The following is a 24,297-nucleotide window of genomic DNA, read 5'->3' on the forward strand; positions in this document are numbered from 1 at the left end:
GAGAGATAATGAATGAGAAACAGAAGAACGATTCAGTGGGTGGGTGTGATGTTGGCAGATTCCAGATCCTTGTTTGGTCTTGTTCATGGAATTCAATGGCTGTCTCATTGTGGGGTCATCAGGCATTAACGGCTCAGAGACGACTATCCCTTTAAAACCGTTATTTTAAACAACGTCAACAAATTCAGTACCACCCTTTTCAAATAAAAATATTACACAACAATTTAATATAAAGCGAAGGGAAGTTCTGGTAAATTATAGCCTAACATAATTGTGATTTAATGCTTAGTGCAATTGTAAACTGCAAAAATGAATCCAAACATCTAATCAAACTGCGGATTTTCTACTTTTTTTATTTATAGAGTTTTAAACTACAATCCTTTTCCTACCGTCAACCCTTTGAGTGGCGCTGCACATGTTTGACTCGGACGGAAATGACGCAACTACAGTACTTTCGAACACACAGGCGGGGAACACGGACAAATAAACTTTGGTAACCCTAGCAGATCATAATATTTACATGCACGATTATTTTTAGGGCAGCGACTAATTGTATTACGTAAATAACTAAAAGTGCCGAGGTTTGTTCAGTGTCTTTAGAATGCGTGCACGTTTTACATTGATTGCGTTTGAAACTGCCTAATGTAACGTTATACCCACCGTGCGGTAACCACGTCTTTCACTTTTTTGTAATGCGATTACGTCTGTTGCATAGGTTGGCAGTATCTATGCAATTTACATCTCTTAATTTGATCAGAGCGCCGTAAATATGCCGCCTGATCAGGTGCGTTTGGGTCGGAAGCGTGCTGTACCGTCCTGCCCGAATCCTCTATTCCTGCGGTGGTTAACAGAGTTGCGTGACCACGCCAAGGAAAAGGGATTAAAAACACAATACGTATACCAGAAGGTGAACGCTTGCATTGGATATATGTATTTGATTACAATGTGTGGTTTAACTGAATGCTAATAAGTACATTGGAATCTGACTTGGTTATGCATGTACAGGCAATAAACTCTTTGAAAAAATATCCACTCCCACTGAAAAACGGGAAAGAGGCGAAGATCCTGCAGAATTTTGGTGACGGGATCTGCAAGATTTTGGACGAGCGACTTCAGAAGCATTGCCATGAAAACGGTGAGGGACTTCTCTGTATTACAGTGAAGAAATTGGATTTGCTCTGATCAAGTCTTTATTTCTCTTTATTGTTTCATCTTATACTTTCTTCGCTCTCTTTTTCTGTAAAGGTTCTAATGCCCTGATCCACCTGGCTACTTTGTGCAATGAAAGCAACATGGCAGAACCTGGTGTTAGTAATGGACACAAGGTTAGTTTAAGGATGAAATGAGTGCACACACTTATTTGTTCAGGTTCTATTTGGAAAGTAAGTGAAGAAGACCGTGTTCCATTGTAGAAACGACCACAAAAAGAAGTGCTAAAGAAAAACACAACCAAGAAAAAGAGAGAGTACGTGCCCCAGAAGAGGTCTGGAGGTTATGCTGTATTGCTCACACTGTATAGACATGCACAGGTAAAGCTAACACACTTACTGTAGGTGTTTGAGATCTCTCTGTGCACTAAGAAATAACCCTTTATTTTCTGTAGATGCCTGGCAGTAAAGGCTTCATGTTTAGAAATGAACTACAGACTGAAGCACAAGCTCTGTGTGATAAGTCTTTTACAGTGGTAAGACAACAAACACACATCTGCAGAAGTATTACTGTATATAATGGCTTACATTCTAATCACTTAATTTACCCTATATTTGTCTTTTCACCCTACATAGCCTGACCTTGGTAGCAAGTACACTGCTTGGTCTTCGGTAAGCACACTTATTCAGAAAGACCTTTTGGTGAAGACTCACAGTCCTGCCAGGTGAGATGTAAAAAGTGAAAATTTAATATCGATATCGATAGACCACATTATGATATTTTTTTCAGATGGATGTCAATAATACACTTGATTCCTATCAATACTGTGATTTATAAGATGCCGGCTCTGACAAGGTAGAAGGGCATGAGAAACAATAAATTACAAAGAACAAAATCTATTAATATATGACAAGAACAAAACCTTAAAAAAGAAATAATGTATGATAACATAAACTTAATATACGATTTGAATACAATAACAAAAGCTCTATACAGTATTAAGAAAAATAAGACCACATACGAATTTCATTATACCCAAATACAAATGACAAGAAAGAGCTTGAATCTTTCTTTTATCATGATTGGTTTCAGGTATTTGTTGACTGATGATGGTCTAGCTCTAGCTGAAAAGCTGCATTCAGAAGAGCGAGTGATTGATAAAGGTCCAGTGGAGGACAAGAGTGAGGAGGAGAGTTCTGGAGATGGGGCGGATGTTGTGGATTTGACTTTAGAGGAGGAAGAGGATGACAAGGGCGTAAAAGAGAGCTGGTAGGTACACACAGGTTAACTATTGCTTGGTGTGAGACCTTCCAATTTTTTTACTTGCATATTAACTATGTGAACTTTCCTTGACTCACAGCCCCAGTAAGTCTACAGAAAGGTTTATCACAGCTCTTTCTGTGAACCCTGCCAAGAATCTCACTTCTGATTCAGATGCCTCAGGAAGATCCCAGACATTAGAGATGGGGAGAAGAGCAATGAGTTGGCATCTTCTTCCTGGTTCTTATGAAATTGTTTTATGTGTTGACTTCATCGAGACAACCGGGTAAGAGAGAAGGTTGTACATGTGGTATGATTTTCCCATTAAATAGATTTAATTTAATGTGGTGCTTTTTACAGAAGAGTCAAATTTTATATTCTGAACTCGACAGGGGAAGCAGTGCTCACAAACAAGAGTTGGTCAAGGAGCTGCAAAGGAACGGTGTGACCTTTGACATCAGGAAACTAAATGTAGGAGACTTTCTTTGGGTGGCACGTGAGAAAGTGACACCTGTGCCTGGTAAACACACATACACTTGCCTGCTTTGTATTTTGAACTTGCCTATTGTATTTTATTAGAATGCTATTAATGACCAGCAGGTGGCAGTGTTGCTCTTCTTAGAAGAAATCTACACAATTACCGCAAACGTTATATGGTTTGTGTAAAAGCAGTTGAATTTCAAATGTGATATAATTGTTTTAATACAATAAGAGTAATGCCCTTTTATTATTAAGACAGAATAATAAGATATTGTTGTAAGAAAATAATGTACGTAGTGAGCTTTCCAAGACATTTTCTGTCTTCTCTTAGGGCAGTTGCGTCCACCGGTGGGAAAAGAGCTAGTCCTTGATCACATAATTGAGAGGAAGAGGATGGATGATCTGTGTGGAAGCATTATAGATGGACGCTTCAGAGAGCAAAAGGTTTGAACCGTGATAAAGAAAGATGGACTTGGGTCTAACTGGGTCTCCTTTGTTACCTTGTCCATTTATCTGATTTGCAGCTATACTAAAATATTTGTAAATACTATAAATACTTTCCCTCTTTGTCGCAGCATAAAGATTTTCATGTTTTTCTTTTGCTCTTCCGCACTCACAGTTTCGACTGAAAAGGTGTGGTCTGCGTAAGCCCATTTATCTAGTAGAGGAGTGTGGATCGGCGGCAGCTCATCTCAGTTTACCTGAGAGCACATTACAACAAGCTATAGTCAATACACAGGTAAAAAAAGACTACATCAGGCCCCAGATAGCACAGGTGTGTAAGATGTCTGCTAACGATCTAGAGATCTGGAAAACATCTGCTAAACATCTTAGAAAGAGCTGTTGTACATCCATTCTAAATCATACACATCTTACAGACATCTTCTAGAGGTCTATATGACATCTGACAGCAGACGTCTCGGAGATGTAGGGCAGATGAGCAAACAGTATCTGCCAGATGTCTTGCAGATGAAAATGCAGACATCAAATAGATGTCTGCCAGCTGTACGTGTGCTATCAGGGTAAGGTCTTAAAGTGTTCCTAGTCCCTAGAATTTAGCTAAAACATATTTATTGTAAACCTATTAGATTATTTCCACCATCACAGACAAACAAAAATTTGAAAGAAGTGACAGAACACATATCCTCAAAACAAGAAAAAATTGAAGTACGATTTTTGGTAGTTTCATGCACTTTTTTAATCCAGCAGGAGATGTTTTTAAAATCATAACTGGTCCATGTGTTCTCATAGAGTTTTTAGTTTAATACTGCGGTCACACTAGCTTTTCAGCATCCAACATAGTGCGAAAAAGATCACACTGTCACATCTCAATCTTCTGTTGTCTTCCAAGATGGCGCTGCTATGTTCAGACACTGCTTTGGTCGACTACCTACTTTTCACCGCAAGCTGTATTCTGTGTAAAACTGAGTGTGTGACAAACAGACAAATTGAATATTGGACACACGTCTTCTTGCAGATTTTCAGGTCAGAGTTCACCAAACCTGAACCGGGAATGCACCAAATGAGAAACTTTGCATGAGCTTGCATTTACAGTCTGCTGCATTTCCATGCATATGAATGGAAGTTAATGCAACAAAAAGTCTAGTGATTCTTTCTTTCTTTCTTTCTTTCTTTCTTTCTTTCTTTCTTTCTTTCTTTCTTTCTTTCTTTCTTTCTTTTGTGTCATTAAGCCAGTGCAACATCCGTTTTAACGCATCGCGGTCCTCGAGTTTGTCGCTCATTATATGGTTTTGGGTTAATGTTTACAGCGGTGAAGGAAATAACGGGCTTCGCCGCGCTGGCTCCCTTTTCCCGCTACACCCTTGGCAAACACACACACACAGTGTACCTTTCACCTCACTTTTCGATATCTGTTGAACAAACCTGCAACACATGCATTGTTGTATATTTATCCACGTTGCCTACCCATTTTTATGACCCGTGTTTAAACCCAATCATTAACCGTTGTTCAGTTGCCCCAGTGTGACGCCAAGAAACGTGCCATTATTATGAAAAGAAACAGGCTTAAAAACTGAGCCATTTAAGATAAATAATTTATGTATTAGTAAACCAAATGTATATGTTGGCCTAGCTTATATATAAATTAGTAAATGATAGTGCTTTATGTTAAGTATATTTTAGAATACATTTCACTCAAATCAACCATATTTTATGCTAAAATTGTTTGTGGTCTATTTTGAAAATAATGTCCGTGTGTTTTTTGTTGCTCATCCTTCTGTTATTGTCTGTGGTGATAGCTGCAAACACAAGCACAGTGGTTGACTGTGAAGGGGTTGACAAACCGCAGAGCAAAGCAAAAAAGAAGGAATCACTGCTACTTTTTTATTTGACTTTTTGCTTATGTGAAAAGTTAAAGAAAAAAATTAAAGAAAAAGTCTTACCCAATTTACCTTCAAATTCTTCCTGAAATGAAACAGAGTGTGATCTTTTTAAGTAAAGTGAATGAGTCTAAATTTGGACGATATGGTGGTTGTGACTGCTACTAGATTGTTGCATGTTACCGTTAGCTAAAGCACACATCAGATATTTGCATTTTAATTTGCAACCCAGTAGATTGTGCCACACCAGAATCAACAGTTTCTTTGTTCAGACTACTGCTGTAACTGTTAATGACCATATGAAATTTAAAAATAAGGTGCCATGCAACTAAGTGTTTTTGCTTATGACTGAATGATGTCTTCAAAAGACACAGAATGGGACCGAGGAACCAGTTATAAACATGATAGTTTACCAGCAAACATTTGCAGATTATCCATCTGATGTATTGTGTTGCATGGAGGTTTGTATAAAGGGAGCTCAAGCCTGTGCCTCTAGCCCAGCTGGTCCAACTGGTAAAGCAGTAACAGGAGTGGCTTGACTTCAACCCAGCACAATACACTCATGCACACTAGCCACCCACCCACTCACACTTACATTCTCACACACCTGGCCCAGAGGCACAACTGTCCCCCTTTGCCTCAAGAGGCACATACACACCCAGTTTCTGATTGTCTTGCGATCACATCTTTCATCTTAAAATACCTAGGATGTAATCCATACTTGTTTAAAAAAGAAGAAATGTTTTTTTAAACAGCGAAACTGGATTTTTTTAAAGGCTACCTGTTCTTGTTGAAATGGCTTCATGCGGCTTATGTAATGCAAATAATTTAAATGTATATCACTTTGCATGACTCTGAAACAATGTTTCAGTTTTTTCTTTGGGATGGATAATTAAAAATAATCAATTTGACATGATGTAATAAAGTACAACAGAAGTTTATTTGAAACATCATTGCTGTCTTTGTCTCTGCTACAGCCTCAATGTCTCCCCTTACTCTCCAAGAGGAGACGGAAGCCAGTCCGGCAGAGGTGGCCCTCTGCCTGTCCATGCGCAAGGAGCACAGCATGTATACAAACAGCAAGATGTTCACACATGACCCCTGTGCAGTGGTTCCTGCAGCTGAGCTCCCATCCTCCACTGTTCTAGGTTCAGAGACAGAACACATTCGAAGCTCACACAACAATACATATGTCCGCACTAAAATAAAGGTGAGGCCTCTAGAAAAAGTTGTTTACTTTCATCATGTTGATCTAAGATCTAGTTACTGCAGTCATGACATAAGCAGTCATATTCAGTTGTGTTCACTCCTGGACTTTTGTGTGTGGGGGAGTTAAACTCATATCACTTTTCTAGTCCGAATGTTTACAATGCCAATAATTCTGTCTTTTTATTTCTCTCTTTATCTCGCTGCAGGTGACCACAGGTGAGCTTCCCATAGAGGCCCCACCCTCTGTTCCTGCTATAACAACAGGTCCACCTGTTTCTATAGTAACACCTTGCCCCCTGTCTGTCACTAAGTTATCTTCAGTGCATGCGGGTGGTGCCACCTATGTTTGCCAGGTGTGTCAAAAAGTTTTTCAATTCCAGCGCATGCTAAATAGACACCTGAAATGTCACAGCGAGCAGAAGAGACACTTGTGTAATTTCTGTGGAAAGGGCTTCAATGACACCTTCGATCTCAAGAGACATGTCCGCACACACACAGGTACAATTTGAATAACAATTGATTGTATTATTTTTATTTTTGACAAAGTATTTAGATGGACTTTAGTTACTTAGGAGCAACTTGTTTGTCACCTTTTTAAAACATATATACTCTTATCTTCCTCCTGCAGGTGTTCGTCCATATAAGTGTAATCTGTGTGAGAAGGCCTTTACCCAGCGCTGCTCTTTGGAGTCCCACATGAAAAAGATTCATGGTGTCACACAGCAGTACGCGTACAAGGAGCGTCGCAACAAGCTGTATGTTTGTGAAGAATGCGGCCATACCGTGCCTACCCAAGATGCTCTGCTGCGCCACCTTCACAATGCACATCCAAACAGTACTCTATTGCGGGGCAAGGGGGCGCGGAGAAATTTGGCAGCAGTGAACACTAGCAAAGAAGAGGTGTCTGAACCCAGTTCCCCTCTTTCCTTTAACAGTGATGATAATGTAAGCTCAGGAGGGCAATAAAGAAAAGGATGATAAAACAGGAATACTTTTTTTACACATTCTGATTTATTGTTTCATTCAGAGCACAGACGTGAGAGAGGGTGGAATGAAGTCATCAAAATGGGTATTTTTTAGCTGTTATGTGTTTGACTGTTTTTATAACAGTAAACTAAGATTAGGTTTACATTTTTGCCTGTGAAAATACAAAATGTCTACTGCTTAGTATGCACTACTTATACAGTTTACATATTATTATTATTATTTTATTAAAACGTGTAATATTAAACACCACTCAGGAGAGACACAAATTAATGTGACATGAAATAAATATATGTGTAGCAGCTTTTCAACACTAAAAAAATAATACTATATGAACTCTGCAGGGGCTGAAAATGAAATTTCAGAGATGTTTTGTGGTCTCTAGGGGATTTCTTAAAGGGGATTACATGTTTTGTTGATAATTACTGTGGTCTGTAATATATTCTTGCACACATTAAAAACATTTTAAATTAATCTTACTGAACTTTTATATTTTTGGGTAGGTTTGAATTTTTTATTGCTAGGTTTTATACATTTAACATCAAATGTAACAGCTTTGTTGTAACTTTTTTGGGGGTTGCATGAAGTTTTTGTAATTTTTGTATTTACATGAAAAAAAACAGTAATATTTAATTTTATATCACTGTTAGAAGAATTACATGATGATCTGTGGCTTTTTTGTGATCATCAAATGGAGTGTGTGTATTTTCTACAGACCTTCGCAATAAATGTTTTTTGTTGATGGTTTTAATAAAAACGTGTAGTTCATTCACTTAAACACCTCATCATAGCACATACACATTAATAATTAGTAAATAATTCACAGGACTTAAGAATTATCAACAGTTATAAAGCGTTTTAGAATTTGAATGAGAGATAATGAATGAGAAACAGAAGAACGATTCAGTGGGTGGGTGTGATGTTGGCAGATTCCAGATCCTTGTTTGGTCTTGTTCATGGAATTCAATGGCTGTCTCATTGTGGGGTCATCAGGCATTAACGGCTCAGAGACGACTATCCCTTTAAAACCGTTATTTTAAACAACGTCAACAAATTCAGTACCACCCTTTTCAAATAAAAATATTACACAACAATTTAATATAAAGCGAAGGGAAGTTCTGGTAAATTATAGCCTAACATAATTGTGATTTAATGCTTAGTGCAATTGTAAACTGCAAAAATGAATCCAAACATCTAATCAAACTGCGGATTTTCTACTTTTTTTATTTATAGAGTTTTAAACTACAATCCTTTTCCTACCGTCAACCCTTTGAGTGGCGCTGCACATGTTTGACTCGGACGGAAATGACGCAACTACAGTACTTTCGAACACACAGGCGGGGAACACGGACAAATAAACTTTGGTAACCCTAGCAGATCATAATATTTACATGCACGATTATTTTTAGGGCAGCGACTAATTGTATTACGTAAATAACTAAAAGTGCCGAGGTTTGTTCAGTGTCTTTAGAATGCGTGCACGTTTTACATTGATTGCGTTTGAAACTGCCTAATGTAACGTTATACCCACCGTGCGGTAACCACGTCTTTCACTTTTTTGTAATGCGATTACGTCTGTTGCATAGGTTGGCAGTATCTATGCAATTTACATCTCTTAATTTGATCAGAGCGCCGTAAATATGCCGCCTGATCAGGTGCGTTTGGGTCGGAAGCGTGCTGTACCGTCCTGCCCGAATCCTCTATTCCTGCGGTGGTTAACAGAGTTGCGTGACCACGCCAAGGAAAAGGGATTAAAAACACAATACGTATACCAGAAGGTGAACGCTTGCATTGGATATATGTATTTGATTACAATGTGTGGTTTAACTGAATGCTAATAAGTACATTGGAATCTGACTTGGTTATGCATGTACAGGCAATAAACTCTTTGAAAAAATATCCACTCCCACTGAAAAACGGGAAAGAGGCGAAGATCCTGCAGAATTTTGGTGACGGGATCTGCAAGATTTTGGACGAGCGACTTCAGAAGCATTGCCATGAAAACGGTGAGGGACTTCTCTGTATTACAGTGAAGAAATTGGATTTGCTCTGATCAAGTCTTTATTTCTCTTTATTGTTTCATCTTATACTTTCTTCGCTCTCTTTTTCTGTAAAGGTTCTAATGCCCTGATCCACCTGGCTACTTTGTGCAATGAAAGCAACATGGCAGAACCTGGTGTTAGTAATGGACACAAGGTTAGTTTAAGGATGAAATGAGTGCACACACTTATTTGTTCAGGTTCTATTTGGAAAGTAAGTGAAGAAGACCGTGTTCCATTGTAGAAACGACCACAAAAAGAAGTGCTAAAGAAAAACACAACCAAGAAAAAGAGAGAGTACGTGCCCCAGAAGAGGTCTGGAGGTTATGCTGTATTGCTCACACTGTATAGACATGCACAGGTAAAGCTAACACACTTACTGTAGGTGTTTGAGATCTCTCTGTGCACTAAGAAATAACCCTTTATTTTCTGTAGATGCCTGGCAGTAAAGGCTTCATGTTTAGAAATGAACTACAGACTGAAGCACAAGCTCTGTGTGATAAGTCTTTTACAGTGGTAAGACAACAAACACACATCTGCAGAAGTATTACTGTATATAATGGCTTACATTCTAATCACTTAATTTACCCTATATTTGTCTTTTCACCCTACATAGCCTGACCTTGGTAGCAAGTACACTGCTTGGTCTTCGGTAAGCACACTTATTCAGAAAGACCTTTTGGTGAAGACTCACAGTCCTGCCAGGTGAGATGTAAAAAGTGAAAATTTAATATCGATATCGATAGACCACATTATGATATTTTTTTCAGATGGATGTCAATAATACACTTGATTCCTATCAATACTGTGATTTATAAGATGCCGGCTCTGACAAGGTAGAAGGGCATGAGAAACAATAAATTACAAAGAACAAAATCTATTAATATATGACAAGAACAAAACCTTAAAAAAGAAATAATGTATGATAACATAAACTTAATATACGATTTGAATACAATAACAAAAGCTCTATACAGTATTAAGAAAAATAAGACCACATACGAATTTCATTATACCCAAATACAAATGACAAGAAAGAGCTTGAATCTTTCTTTTATCATGATTGGTTTCAGGTATTTGTTGACTGATGATGGTCTAGCTCTAGCTGAAAAGCTGCATTCAGAAGAGCGAGTGATTGATAAAGGTCCAGTGGAGGACAAGAGTGAGGAGGAGAGTTCTGGAGATGGGGCGGATGTTGTGGATTTGACTTTAGAGGAGGAAGAGGATGACAAGGGCGTAAAAGAGAGCTGGTAGGTACACACAGGTTAACTATTGCTTGGTGTGAGACCTTCCAATTTTTTTACTTGCATATTAACTATGTGAACTTTCCTTGACTCACAGCCCCAGTAAGTCTACAGAAAGGTTTATCACAGCTCTTTCTGTGAACCCTGCCAAGAATCTCACTTCTGATTCAGATGCCTCAGGAAGATCCCAGACATTAGAGATGGGGAGAAGAGCAATGAGTTGGCATCTTCTTCCTGGTTCTTATGAAATTGTTTTATGTGTTGACTTCATCGAGACAACCGGGTAAGAGAGAAGGTTGTACATGTGGTATGATTTTCCCATTAAATAGATTTAATTTAATGTGGTGCTTTTTACAGAAGAGTCAAATTTTATATTCTGAACTCGACAGGGGAAGCAGTGCTCACAAACAAGAGTTGGTCAAGGAGCTGCAAAGGAACGGTGTGACCTTTGACATCAGGAAACTAAATGTAGGAGACTTTCTTTGGGTGGCACGTGAGAAAGTGACACCTGTGCCTGGTAAACACACATACACTTGCCTGCTTTGTATTTTGAACTTGCCTATTGTATTTTATTAGAATGCTATTAATGACCAGCAGGTGGCAGTGTTGCTCTTCTTAGAAGAAATCTACACAATTACCGCAAACGTTATATGGTTTGTGTAAAAGCAGTTGAATTTCAAATGTGATATAATTGTTTTAATACAATAAGAGTAATGCCCTTTTATTATTAAGACAGAATAATAAGATATTGTTGTAAGAAAATAATGTACGTAGTGAGCTTTCCAAGACATTTTCTGTCTTCTCTTAGGGCAGTTGCGTCCACCGGTGGGAAAAGAGCTAGTCCTTGATCACATAATTGAGAGGAAGAGGATGGATGATCTGTGTGGAAGCATTATAGATGGACGCTTCAGAGAGCAAAAGGTTTGAACCGTGATAAAGAAAGATGGACTTGGGTCTAACTGGGTCTCCTTTGTTACCTTGTCCATTTATCTGATTTGCAGCTATACTAAAATATTTGTAAATACTATAAATACTTTCCCTCTTTGTCGCAGCATAAAGATTTTCATGTTTTTCTTTTGCTCTTCCGCACTCACAGTTTCGACTGAAAAGGTGTGGTCTGCGTAAGCCCATTTATCTAGTAGAGGAGTGTGGATCGGCGGCAGCTCATCTCAGTTTACCTGAGAGCACATTACAACAAGCTATAGTCAATACACAGGTAAAAAAAGACTACATCAGGCCCCAGATAGCACAGGTGTGTAAGATGTCTGCTAACGATCTAGAGATCTGGAAAACATCTGCTAAACATCTTAGAAAGAGCTGTTGTACATCCATTCTAAATCATACACATCTTACAGACATCTTCTAGAGGTCTATATGACATCTGACAGCAGACGTCTCAGAGATGTAAGGCAGTTGAGCAAACAGCATCTGCCAGATGTTTTGCAGATGAAAATGCAGACATCAAATAGATGTCTGCCAGATGTAGGTGTGCTATCAGGGGCTGTATAAACAGTCATGTGCAAACTTAAGTATGTCAATGATTATGTATGTGATTTTTTTTCAGGTGGTTGATGGCTTCTTTGTGAAGCGTGTACAGGATGTAAAGGAGTCTACTGCTTACCTCACCATCATGACCAGATACCTCCAGAAACTTTACCAGGTTTGTCTTATTACAGACAATAGTTGCCTTCTCATACAGTCTTTTTTGGTAAATTACTGTTAAGATGTGTCAACAAGACACTTTCAAGAATACTGGTTGATATGTCTTGGAATTTTCCAATATGGGAAGTTGTACCATTACCAGTAAATTACCGGAATAGTATTATTTGTGAACCTAGAAATTGTTCCATCCACATCTCTTCAATAAAGTTGATCAAAACATTTTCCATGTATTTGCCACTTTGCCCACGTCCTACGCACACTCCCTGTGTAAGCATATGTCCCACATGTTTTAACTGCAGGTAGCATCTATGAACTACTGAACTGTAGGGAAAAAATTTGAAGTTGTCTAATATGATGTTATTGGCTCAAGAGCAACTACATGAATGTAAACCTTTGTCCCAGAAATGTAAACCTCAAAGTCATACCCCTTCCCTTTTTCAAATGATGTGTTAATGGTTAAAAGAGTTGTCAGGATCTCAGCATATGCAAATTTTGTTTTCTTTTAATTCTCTCCGTTCTCTCCATTTCTCTTTCTATTATGAAACTTAATTTAAAGCAATAGTTCACTTAAAAGTGTAAAGGGTTAATGGTAACTTACATTTTTTATCTGCAGAAGATTTTTAGCTGAAACAGTTGTCCTTGGTGAAGTTCTAATTTAGGCTGAACCAACCCTTTAACGTATTTTTTTATCATCCCCAGAATTGCAAGTTGTTCTGTCGCTCCAGAGAGCTGGAGGGGTATGGAGAATATGAAATGGCACAAACTGAGAACCTCTCCTGTTCTCTCATGTCCTTCACAGAATTTAACCACGGGTCTATTAAAAACAAGGTAATGTGGAAACATAATAGACACATAAAAAAGCGTATTTTAGTGTTATTTGAACTACTATTTACTATCTAATTTCTTACAAAACAGTGTCAGACAGTGAGGGAAGTTTTCGCAAGACAGCTCATGCAGATCAGTGGAGTCTCTGGTGATAAAGCGGCCGCTATACTTGAGCTCTATGGCACAGTCAGCAGGTGTGACTCACCGTGTTTACAATTCTAATATCAGAGACACTCATTAAATCACTCATTTACATTCCATCACAACAGATGGTCTTCGTTACATTACAGACACTCACACATTAAATTATTACAGACCTCCATTCACTGTGTTCCATTAACAGGAGTAAGCATAGCACCTGTAAAACAGATACCTATGTTTCACAACAATTATTTGGCATTCTAATGACATTCTGTGAGTCATTTGACCTATTCTGTTGTCACATTACGATTTCTTGTCCACATTTGTTTTGAAAATTTGGATTTTGATACAAGTATTTCTCCCTTTAGTTTATTGAAAGCATATGTTCAGTGTTCCAGTGAAACTGAAAAAGAGAAGCTACTGTCATCCATCAAATATGGAAAACTTAAAAGGTTTGTTTATTGATAAAATACTAGCATGATTTAACAGTGTTTGTTTGTTTATATGTTTATGATTATTTTATGTCAATTTTTAGAGTAAGTCTGCCTATGTTTTAAACCAAATCGATTTGTTTAAAGCATTTGAGTATATCATTTTGTTTTTGTATTTATTTTCAGAAATCTTGGACCAGCTTTAAGCCGTACTATATATCAGCTTTATTGTACACGTGCACCTCTATCATAGACTGATACCTAAATAAAGACAGATACTGTGTGCATGTAAATCTAATAATTGTGTTTTTGTTGTTACTGTACTTTTGTTTTCTCTGAAATAATGTTTAAAGGTGCTAATAAAGATGTGAATTTAAGGTAAAAAAATATATACATGTGTGAGATACTTGACTATTTTCCTATTACTTGCTGTCTGCAAGTTTTACTCATGCCTCTTGAGTATTGCTTTTTATTTTTGCTGTTCAATTTTAGCTTCCAACTACTGCAAACATGCTGAGCAAAAGCTTTAATCACTGAAGCGTCCATTTCAAAAAGGCGTAATTGGCATGAAATTGAGGGAAATAATTGCAAGGATGACGTTGGTGCAACGAACTGGGACCAGTTACATTATTTTATTGCAGGTGGGTGACATCAGTGTTCAGAAAACAGCGTGGCTCTGCTTTGCAGGAGAGTGGAGCGGGGACTCCGCTGACGTCCTCTGAATCTCTCAAGGAGAAACACGCATATCGACAAAAACAAGTAGGGCGCCCTGAATTCAAGTAGATAGTTTTCGTGGAAATGTCTTTGCTGTTTTGCTGGCTGCATCCATCGTAGCGATGTGCGTGCGTGTTGTTACAATCGATGTATTATAACTCCATCTTCTGTTTTTTTCTGGATATACAGCCACGATCACATCGTCAACAGAGTAGAATGATAATGATGTTAGTGAAATGGTCAAAACCGAGAGACCGTTTGAGAGGACATATGTGCACTTGATGTCTGAAGGGCGAGAAAAAGACTGAGCGCGGGTGGATAATGTAGCGATGATCACGCGACTTCGCCCAGTGTACCGCGCTTGAGAAACCGTGTCTGCTCCGGTGGTGGATGGGGCAACTCGCCCGTAGGGGAAGAGCAGGTTGTGGGCCGCCACATCCTGAACCGCCCCTGGCTGTCCCTAGAGTGACGGGAAAAGGATGCAGGACGCGACGGTAGATGGAGAAGAGCCCATTCTGAACGGGGCTGGTAGGGAAGAGGTGAGACGAGGGCGTGTTTGCATCAAATTGGTCCAAAGACATTGTAAATACAGTCGTTTGTCAAACTGTTTCATTTACTTGTCACGACGTGATAAAGCCACACGATGCAGGTTATTTTAGTGTAAATATCAAGGCATCTTAAACGTATCTGTCTGTTTGCCGTATCTTTTCTGTCTACACTGCAGACCGTCGTTTACCCCAAATACTGTATATCTGCCACTGGTCTGTTGATGAGATTGCTCCTGCTCAGAAAGTCAAATTCGGCATAGCATTCCTTCACAGTGACATTTCTAGGCATTTTCAAAAGTTCTAGGGAAAAAAAGAGATGTTCAAACGTTCTGGGAAAATGCAAAAGAGATTTTCATAGTTGTAGATCTTATTGTGATATACTGTGCACAGTGCAGACAGTAGAAATATATGAAGTGTTTTTTTATTGTCCTCCTAGAGTGAGGTTTATCTTTTCTTTCAGATCTTGACAGTGCGATTCGCTTGGGGCTGTTGTTTTACTACCAGTTCACTTGGCATTGTCTCTTCCTCTTTTACTCTCTGTCTAACCGTTGTATTTAGTTCTCTCCCTTTAACAGCCATCATGATCTTCAGTCTGATAGATGTTGTCCCACAGGTACAATATCTGATGAAAAGAAGTCTGTTTTTTCAAGGCAGATCATGACTTCAGTTTAGTCAACAAATCTGCGACAAACCCCAAGACCAGAGTCAGCACTGACCTCCAGGCCCATTAACAAACTACAGCATTTCTCTTTTTGCTGTTCATTCATTGGTGCTGCTGAGTTAACCTCCTGTCTCTTGTTACATGAAGATCAATAGAAATGGAGACAGCCAGAAAGAAAGAAAGCTGTGAGTCACATCAGAAATGCAGTTATAAATTAATTTAGATGGCGTATTTAAGTCTATTTAAAAAACATACTTCACAAAAAAAAAACATTACTGGTCTGCATCTTGAGATGAAACAATCGCACTGATATATTTTAAGATATGTCAGTGCAAGTTGTTTTCGATCAAGACACCTCTAACATTCAAGTTAGTCTGGGATAGGCTTAAATCATGTCCGGGAAACCGCCCTTCATTAGTCAAACGACCACAAATCCAGGACTGAGCATTTGAATGAAGTAACTTGAGGTTTGTGGTAATTGGCTGGCTGACTGACTGACTACTTACTTAAATCCAGAAACACAGACGTTTTTTCCTGTAAGTCTTTTGTAATAATAGAGTATTGGAGGGGAAAAGTCTCTATGTCTAGTACATTGATTTGTATGTATGTTATAGAGACAGAGCAAATGAATAAAATAGATAAGTTTTAAAAACATCACCTAAAATAAGCTTGAATGAAACCAGTTTTTAACTTTATCATCACATGCACCACTTTTATACAGATAAACATATACAAATAGTTCCTGCTTTGATGTGATGTTTACAATAACACGTGGTCTTTTATGAAACAAAATTATTTTTTCTTTACCCGAGGTGGCCAAAGTCATCTCTGCAGTATTTAGACTTGTTTTGAGAAGATGATGGGGTATATTCAAACCGGGAAGGGCATTTCTCAACAATCTGATCAAAAGCTCGTTTCTGAATCATTGGGCGTGTCCAAACGGGGTAGGCGTTTTTCAATCATCCAATGAGCAGAGCAAGGGAATTGGGAATCGCCCACTTAATTTTTGCAAATGAATCAAAAAGATTTAGAGGAATGCCTAGAAGGTTTCAAAGTGACAACATAACAAACATTACTGCGCATGTGTTCGTGGACTGCCCTTAACTTCCGGTACACATTCACAAATAATAGAGTGCCTGTAGATTATTTCTGATAACAAGCAAAAGAAGCAGAGAAGAAACGTTAGATGACTAAACTTTTCTCTCCAATATTTTGAATTAGACTGCGATACCAAGCTAAACCGCTAGATGTCAATGTACCATACAGTTTCTTTAAATGCGTCAAAAAAATTGCCATTCAGCAATCTGTTTATTTAATAATATGAACATACAACAAAATCCAACAAATCGTTTATTTAATACAATTATTATACAATAAAATAATAATGCAAAATTAATAATAACATAAATAAAATAAAATATAAATAGTTATATTATTAGACACTAGCCAAACACAGACCAGAAGTTAGCTGCAGTCCCGACGCGCGTGTCCGATGAAATGGTCTATACCGGTTTGAAAACACCCCATAGCTGAGAACCGACACAGTCTCCTTGTTTTTGTGAGTGTGTGTGTTTATATAGATTTCATGTGACAGAGAGCAGCAGTTTTTCCAGTGGTTCCCAAAATGTGGGGCGGCCGGGACCCCTGGAGGGGGCGTAAAATGGCATTATTTTTAAATAATATTTTATATTATATACGTTTCTTATCTTTATACTGCTTGCTGTTAAGAGCTTGCTTAAAAACCATGCACTTGTACTTCCTCTGCATGTACAGATGAAATAATTTTATATTGAAATCAAACCAATATAATTCAATAAATATTATGAGTTTCAACTTGCAGGTAAAGGACGTTTCATGAGAGTGTCATTATGTGGGTGTATGTAGGTGATGGGGATGTGGTGGGGCTTGAAAATATGTTTCTAAAAGGGGGGCCCGGCAAAAAAAGTTTGGGAACCACTGCCTTATTCTTTCATTAGATCGTATCTTTCAAAAGTAATTAAGATTTTAATTTAACAATAGTACTGTGAAATTAGTCAGTATAGAATATTATTATGTGGTTGGTTGGCTTGAATGAATAAATTGAAGAATGACGCAAAAAAGTGCTACAGATTCTCCTTTGAAAGATTTGTTTAAAGTATGGGTGTTTACTGGCGCAAAATGACAGTCTTAGATTACCTCATGCAATTTGCATAATGAGATAATTTTGCAGTAGAACAAAAGCTCTTCAGACAATATAAAGGTAAAAAAATACAAAGAATACGAAAAGGAACAAATGTACATTGTGTACATAATGTACACAACAGTAAAATAATGTTTCATGATAACAGCTGAAGTGTAAGCATACATTTTTTTCTCATTGCACAAGTGCTTGTTTGGAATCTCATGCTGGGCTCTGGTATTTAAACCTACATTTTGCAACCTAATATGGCTTAAAGCACACTAGTTAAGTGTTGTATCTAGATGTACAGTTGAACCTTTTTAAAATATTCTTGTAACAATCCGAAAATCTTAAACATGTTTGTAATACAAGTTTGTAATTGTATGCATGTTTATAATGCTAATAATGCTCTGTCCTTCTACTTCTCTGCAGCAGTGTCCAGTGAAGCAGTCATTAGCTGCCTCTTTGTTTCGAGAGTCCCACTGGAAATGTCTTCTCCTCACTCTGCTCATGTTCGGCTGTTTCGGTACATTGGTCTGGTGCAAGCTGTGCAAGGTTCCAGTGCTACCTCCAACAGAGCCAGAAGCAGCAGTTGTTGAACCTGGAGACCCTTCTACAACCGCAGTCAGCGCCAGTATCTACATCCCAGATAAACTGGATTTCGCCGGTCCCTGTTCCAATGGGTACATTTATATTCCTCTTGCTTTCCTGGCAATGTTATACGTGGTCTATCTGGTGGAATGTTGGCACTGTTACTCCAAGACAGCCATGCTGGCTCAAGCAGAGGTTGCAGAAGTGTATGAGCGTGTGCAGAGGCTGCAGCAGGCTACGCCCTGCATCTGGTGGAAGGCCATCAGCTACCACTACGTGCGACGGACCAGACAGGTGACACGCTACCGCAATGGGGACTCTTACACCACTACACAAGTATATCATGAACGTGTAAACACGCATGCCGCAAGCTCAGAGTATGACTATGCACGGTATGGCGTTAAAGATGTTTCTAAGGAACTAAGGGGCTTGATGGATCACCCAGCTGTACGGCTGCGCTTTACCAAATGTTTTAGTTTTGCTAGTGCTCGGGCAGAGGCTGCCTACCTCACCCAACGTGCACGATTTTTTGGAGAAAACGAAGGACTGGATGACTACATGGAAGCACGGGAGGGTATGCACTTGAAGAATGTGGACTTCCGTGAGCACATTCTAGCCTTTCCTGACCCAGCCAGGCAGCCCTGGTATGCCAGGCGTAACGTTTTCTGGCTGGCCTCTGTTCTACTCCTGTCTTGGCCACTTCGGGTTGTTGCGGAGTATCGCACCGCGTATTTGCATTACCATGTAGAGAAGCTTTTTGGTGACTCTGATGATAGTAGAGGTGACATTACTGAGAATGGTGCGGGCAACGAAAATGGACATGGACCTGGAAATGGAGGCGGAGGCATTGGGTCAAGCTATCGTGCCATTTCACGTGTCAATACGGTGGACATGACAGAGCTGGAGTGGCACATTCGCTGCAACCAGCAGATGGTGCCCAGCTACTCTGAGGCCCTGTTGATGGATCCTGGTTCAGGTGCCAACCAGGGCACCAACACTCCTCTGGCGGGACAAGGGACTAACTCCTCAATGGCTGGCCCCACACTTCCAGTGGCCTTTGCTTCAGCTTACTTGCTTCAGAGCTGCCCTCGCTGCCGCCGTACCACAAGCAGTGCTTCCCTTCCTTCCAGACTGAGAGGCCCAACAGCATCTGTGCTGAATGGAACAATGGCTGGGATGAGGGCTAGCGGGTCGGGAGCAGGCCATGGAGTCCCAGGGAGGATGGTTCTGAGCAGGAGTGGCTTCTCATTGGGGCGACTTCAGGCTCCTCGACCATCCTCCCTCTTCCACTCCCGGAGTGTAGGTGGAGGACTAGCAACAAGAGGAGAAGAGGGAAGCGGCGGAGGCTTTTTAGGTTTGGGTTCTAGACAGGATGAAGAGAGCAGAAGAGTCCTGGAAGGAGAGGGAGAGGAAGATGAGGAGGTGGGACATGAGATACAAAGAGAGGAAGAAGGTGAAAGGGAAGGGGATGAAAGTGAGCAACAGGAGGAGGTTGAAGATGAGGAAGTGAGGGAAGGAGACAGACCTCCTACATATCAGGATGCGTTCTTCTTCCCCGTGTTGATAGTGCATGGAGAAGAGAGTTGCCATTCAGGTGGGGACATTTCCTGAAATAGAAAGGAATGTTTGAAGAAAAAGGCCAAAAAATTAAGGTTTGCTCTAAGACAGATCTATGAGATTAATCTAAGACTGGTGAATGTTGCATAAATGTCAGAAAAAGTGTGTCAGTGATTTCTTATAAACAGAGCAATGTAAAAATAGGCTTGAAACTAAAATCTATGCAATGAAGAAAAAGGAAGAGTGTGTTTTGGGAACATGCATAACAAATGAGGCAAGAACTTCCCGTATATTGCACCTCTTCTGATCTCACTCTATAGGAAAGTCTTCCAAATATGACTCAGAGCAAAACAGTTATGAAAAAATATGGGGAATGTTGTTACCTGTAAACAGTATGGCTGTATAGTGCAGGTCAATAAAATCTGTTTTTTTTAAAAGATTACTACGGGAAGAGCCTCGTAGAGGATTTTCCCCACAAATATTTCTTGAACTGATTGTTGTCCCTGGCTGCATCTGCCATTCCATTCAAAATGGATCTTGGATAAAACTAATGGATGTCATTATTATTGCAGGCAGTTCAATTGTGTTAAGTTGTTTTCAATTCTAGCAAATAAGAGCCATTTCTTAGGTTCTCAAGTCTCATTAATTTTTATGATTTCATCCTGTCTCATAAAATGAGTAAAAGTATGTGGAGATGTAACTCTTGCTTGTTGTGAAGTGCGACTTTGTGTTGGTACTTATTGTACTGTTTACTGTTTAACAGTTGTTTATTTGTACAGCATATCGCCAATTTTGCCTCATGATGTGACTCACAAGAGCACCTCGCAGACATAAATAATGGTTCAGCATGTTGCCCTCCACCGTAGTCTCTGTGCTCATCTTTGCCTCAAGTGTCACGTGTATAAATAGGCCATTCACTGATGAGACTACTTAGGGTGCCAAGATACATCCATCTCCTGGTAACTGTACATATGAGTGGACTCTTGTGAGACACATCTTAGCAGCGAGCTCATTGCAGAATACACATGCAAATGTTTGTAAAGATCATAAAATGTACACAGCGCAAATCTTCCTTGTTGTGGTGCGCTTCAACCTGCAAATCCATGGTTACACAAGACAAGTACACAGGCTAACATAGTCCTAACATAAGCATGCAGTCATGATCATTTATCCTTAAGCAGGGCAAATAAATGTTTTAACTGTACTGCAGATTATTCAAAAACACCTTTAAGATGAATAAATTGTTCTTCATGGACAGTGTTAAAATGTTCTGTCACAATGTGAATGTTGATCTACAGTGATGTGCTGTCTATGTAAATCACAAAGAGAATGTAAATATGTCATCAGTATTTTACTGTGCAGTGTTTCATTAATTTACCACTTGGTAATACCCAGATTGTGTTAAATCTGGAGTCCCATTACTAAAATTATAAAATTAAAAATACTATTTCTAGAACTTAAAATTGACATGAAAATCTAGAAATGTAATGCACTTCTTGCAATGCAATCTTTTTTAAAAAGAGTTTTTGCAAAAAAAGAATGTTGTTCAACGTGTGTTTGAAGAGAATGCAGGTTTGGAAAGAGGTTTATCAGATTTCTTTTTGAGACTTGCATAAATTATAATAACCCTTTAAAATATTTCAATTTTAATGGTAGCACTATAATTAGAAGCAATAATTTCCTTATTGTGACAAATGCCACAATATTTGCCACAAATTATGGACAATGCCATTATGGTGTTTGTGGGATACAGTATATTTATTTTGTTCAGGTAGAGTGAACAGGGACTTTATATTTGTCCTCTAAATTAGAAGGTTATTATAAAGTAAAATATAGAAAGTGAAAGTGACCTATAGTCAGATATGGTGAACCATACCCGAAATGTGACCTCTGCATTTAACCCATCCAGAGTGAACACACACACAGCAAGTCGTGAACACACGTACACCCGGAGCAGTGGGCAGCTATCACTGCAGCGCCCGGGGAATAGAGCAAAAAAGAGCAAAAATATAGCTAGTGTTGTGATGCCTCAAGCCTGGATTACATTAAAAAAATGAAAAAGCTATTTGTATGTGTGTTGGAGCAGAAGGGTGAAATGATTGTCACTCACAGCTGATGATAATTAAAAGGTATAATAAATCATACAGCTTCATCTAATGTAATCGTCTTTTTTGTGTCTTGTTCAGCATTCAAACCACCAATGATTATTTATTTAAATTTTAAGTACTTTAAAATACACTTTTATTTAGAACAAAACTAAAGTTTGGAAAACAATTTTATACATGCACACTGTGAAGAAATGCCAGATGTATGTAGCCTATTGATTAAAAAATTGTCTTGAAATGGAATTCTAGCTGCACTGACTAACTGAATATTGTACATTTGTGCAAACTTTACTGCATACTATTTTAAAGAATAGTAAGTAAAAGGTATTATAGCTTCACAATAAACATTTAATCGTGTAACTTAATGGCCATCGTGTTATTGAATTTCAGATGTTTGATTTTAATTGTTATTTTACATTTTAAACTCAATTTAAAAAATGTTGTTTAATCAAACAATTAATTAAAATAGGCCTGACAAGGCTTAACTTAAAAGGATACTTCACCCAAAAATGAAGATTCTGTCATCATTTACTCACCCTTAGATTGTTCCAAACCTGTACAAATGTCTTTGTTTTGCTGAACACGAAGAAATTTGGAAGAATGACAGATCTCATTCACCATTTACTGCCATAGTAGGGAAAATATATACTATGGGAGTCAATGGGGGATGAGATTGGACAATCTTTCAGATATCTTCCTGTGTGTTCCGCAAAACAAAGACATTTGTACAGGGTTGGAACAGTCTAAGGTTGAGTAAATGATGACAGAATTTTCATTTTTGGGTGAAGTATCCATTTAAGCCAGGACTATACCTTAGTTAAATTAGGATATTTAAGTCCCTTTTATAATAATGCCTTAGAAAGAAACATTACTGGTGTGGATCTTGATACAAAACGATGGCACTGACATATTTAAAGATACTGTATGTCAGGGAAAGTTACTTGCAATTAAAACAGAATTTTAAAACAATTTTTAAAATTAAAAATTAATTTTGGGTTAATTAACTAAACAGTTCCCTCCATTTCTTAAGGAACATATTACTAGCCTACTCAAACTGAAAAAAAAAATCTAAATTTAACAAGCTCAACAAGTTGCATTTAAAAGTTGAGAAAATGTTGTCACTCACTGGTATTCTGTTCTCAGCTGCACTGTTTATTAGTCAATCTGTTGCATCAGCTGCAACGCACTATCAATGTCACTGAATTTTACATTTATTAGGCTATTATTGTTATTATTATTATTATTATTATTATTATTATTACAGTTTAATAATGAAAACAAATTACAAAGATAAAACAAGTTATGCAGGGTGCAGGCAGAGGCAAAAACGTAAAAGGGTTATTAAAGTCTCCCTCCGACTAATAAATATAGATTCAAAAATTATAAGAAAATTACATTTACATACAAAGATTCGTATAATGACAAACCAGCAATGTTAAATAACATTAGCCTACAACAACCACTAATCTTAATATAAAGGACAAAAAAAATAAAAATGTTAATGTATAAAAAAGTAGTGCTGTCAATTGATTAAAAAAATTAATCGGATTAATCACACATTTTCTGTGATTAATCACGATTAATCACACATAACAATAATATTTTAAAATATACTTTTACATTTGAATAATTTCACATTTAATCTTCAAATTGATGTAGAAACAGCATATTTCTTTAACAGCGTCATTTTATGAATGAAAGAAAACATTTTGATATTAGTACTGTAACTGTCTCTATTAAATTGATTATTTTAACATTAATTATAGCCATTCAGCAATATAATTGAGAGCCATCATGAAATATACAGAAATTGAAGGAAGTTCTCAAACACTTTACTTGCTAAATTATAAATTAAATGCAGAAGAATTCTCATTAAAGCTACAAAATCACATTGATTTCTTCTTTTATTTTGTTGTTTGATTAACATTAGTGACAGGAGTCACAGCAGCACGTTTAAGAACGTGGCCCCTTTAAGAGCTGTCTCAGTAGGGAGAACTGACCGTCACCGCACTCCCATTTTCACAACTCTTTGCATTCATTTAAGATTTTATTTTACACTTTGAAGTCTTGCTTAAGAAAACGCTAGACAAAACGGGCTTTCTGACATAATCTTGTATGGTTTTATCCATTCAAGCACGAAAGAGAACTTAACACGGATGCGCTGTCTGACAGAGATTCACCGACGCAGCCTTCAGCCCAT

General features: G+C 38.2%; 4 protein-coding genes across 7 annotated transcripts; all 4 read left to right on the forward strand.

The window, feature by feature from the left end:
• Positions 1–438: 438 nt before the first annotated feature.
• On the forward strand, positions 439–3,673 carry LOC130558075 (crossover junction endonuclease MUS81-like; the record flags this gene model as incomplete). Its single annotated transcript, XM_057340339.1, has 11 exons — positions 439–907; positions 1,006–1,135; positions 1,246–1,325; positions 1,413–1,529; positions 1,604–1,684; positions 1,785–1,873; positions 2,242–2,418; positions 2,510–2,695; positions 2,802–2,929; positions 3,221–3,333; positions 3,509–3,673. Coding segments are annotated over exons 1-11 (1,404 nt in total), but the record flags the coding sequence as incomplete, so codon positions are not given.
• An 879-nt stretch (positions 3,674–4,552) lies between these two features.
• On the forward strand, positions 4,553–7,895 carry LOC130561331 (putative transcription factor Ovo-like 1). The gene is made up of 4 exons (XM_057345573.1): positions 4,553–6,042; positions 6,206–6,438; positions 6,644–6,935; positions 7,066–7,895. The coding sequence occupies exons 1-4, from the start codon at positions 6,024–6,026 to the stop codon at positions 7,401–7,403; spliced, it is 882 nt and encodes a 293-aa protein (XP_057201556.1). The 5' UTR covers positions 4,553–6,023; the 3' UTR covers positions 7,404–7,895.
• A 798-nt stretch (positions 7,896–8,693) lies between these two features.
• Positions 8,694–14,146, forward strand: LOC130561228 (crossover junction endonuclease MUS81-like). Of its 3 annotated transcripts, none has more exons than XM_057345442.1 (17): positions 8,694–8,785; positions 9,008–9,199; positions 9,298–9,427; positions 9,538–9,617; positions 9,705–9,821; positions 9,896–9,976; positions 10,077–10,165; positions 10,534–10,710; positions 10,802–10,987; positions 11,094–11,221; positions 11,513–11,625; positions 11,801–11,920; positions 12,269–12,364; positions 13,066–13,194; positions 13,282–13,385; positions 13,701–13,784; positions 13,950–14,146. In XM_057345442.1, exons 2-17 carry the CDS (start codon positions 9,062–9,064, stop codon positions 14,014–14,016), a joined length of 1,839 nt encoding a protein of 612 aa, XP_057201425.1. In that variant the 5' UTR covers positions 8,694–8,785; positions 9,008–9,061; the 3' UTR covers positions 14,017–14,146. The 3 variants fall into 3 exon arrangements, with proteins under 3 accessions (XP_057201425.1, XP_057201418.1, XP_057201407.1); XM_057345435.1 differs by having other exon boundaries at positions 8,711–8,785; positions 9,050–9,199; XM_057345424.1 differs by having other exon boundaries at positions 8,731–9,199.
• Positions 14,147–14,301: 155 nt separating this feature from the next.
• LOC130561217 (transmembrane protein 151A) lies at positions 14,302–22,188 on the forward strand. 2 transcript variants are annotated; one of them, XM_057345406.1, is made up of 2 exons: positions 14,302–14,404; positions 18,277–22,188. In XM_057345406.1, exons 1-2 carry the CDS (start codon positions 14,330–14,332, stop codon positions 20,044–20,046), a joined length of 1,845 nt encoding a protein of 614 aa, XP_057201389.1. In that variant the 5' UTR covers positions 14,302–14,329; the 3' UTR covers positions 20,047–22,188. The 2 variants fall into 2 exon arrangements, with proteins under 2 accessions (XP_057201389.1, XP_057201398.1); XM_057345415.1 differs by lacking the exon at positions 14,302–14,404 and adding an exon at positions 14,413–15,016 and having other exon boundaries at positions 18,277–22,187.
• The last annotated feature ends 2,109 nt before the right edge of the window (positions 22,189–24,297 follow it).

Source organism: Triplophysa rosa, linkage group LG1 (genome assembly GCF_024868665.1).
Source record: "Triplophysa rosa linkage group LG1, Trosa_1v2, whole genome shotgun sequence".
Taxonomy (NCBI): domain Eukaryota; kingdom Metazoa; phylum Chordata; class Actinopteri; order Cypriniformes; family Nemacheilidae; genus Triplophysa; species Triplophysa rosa.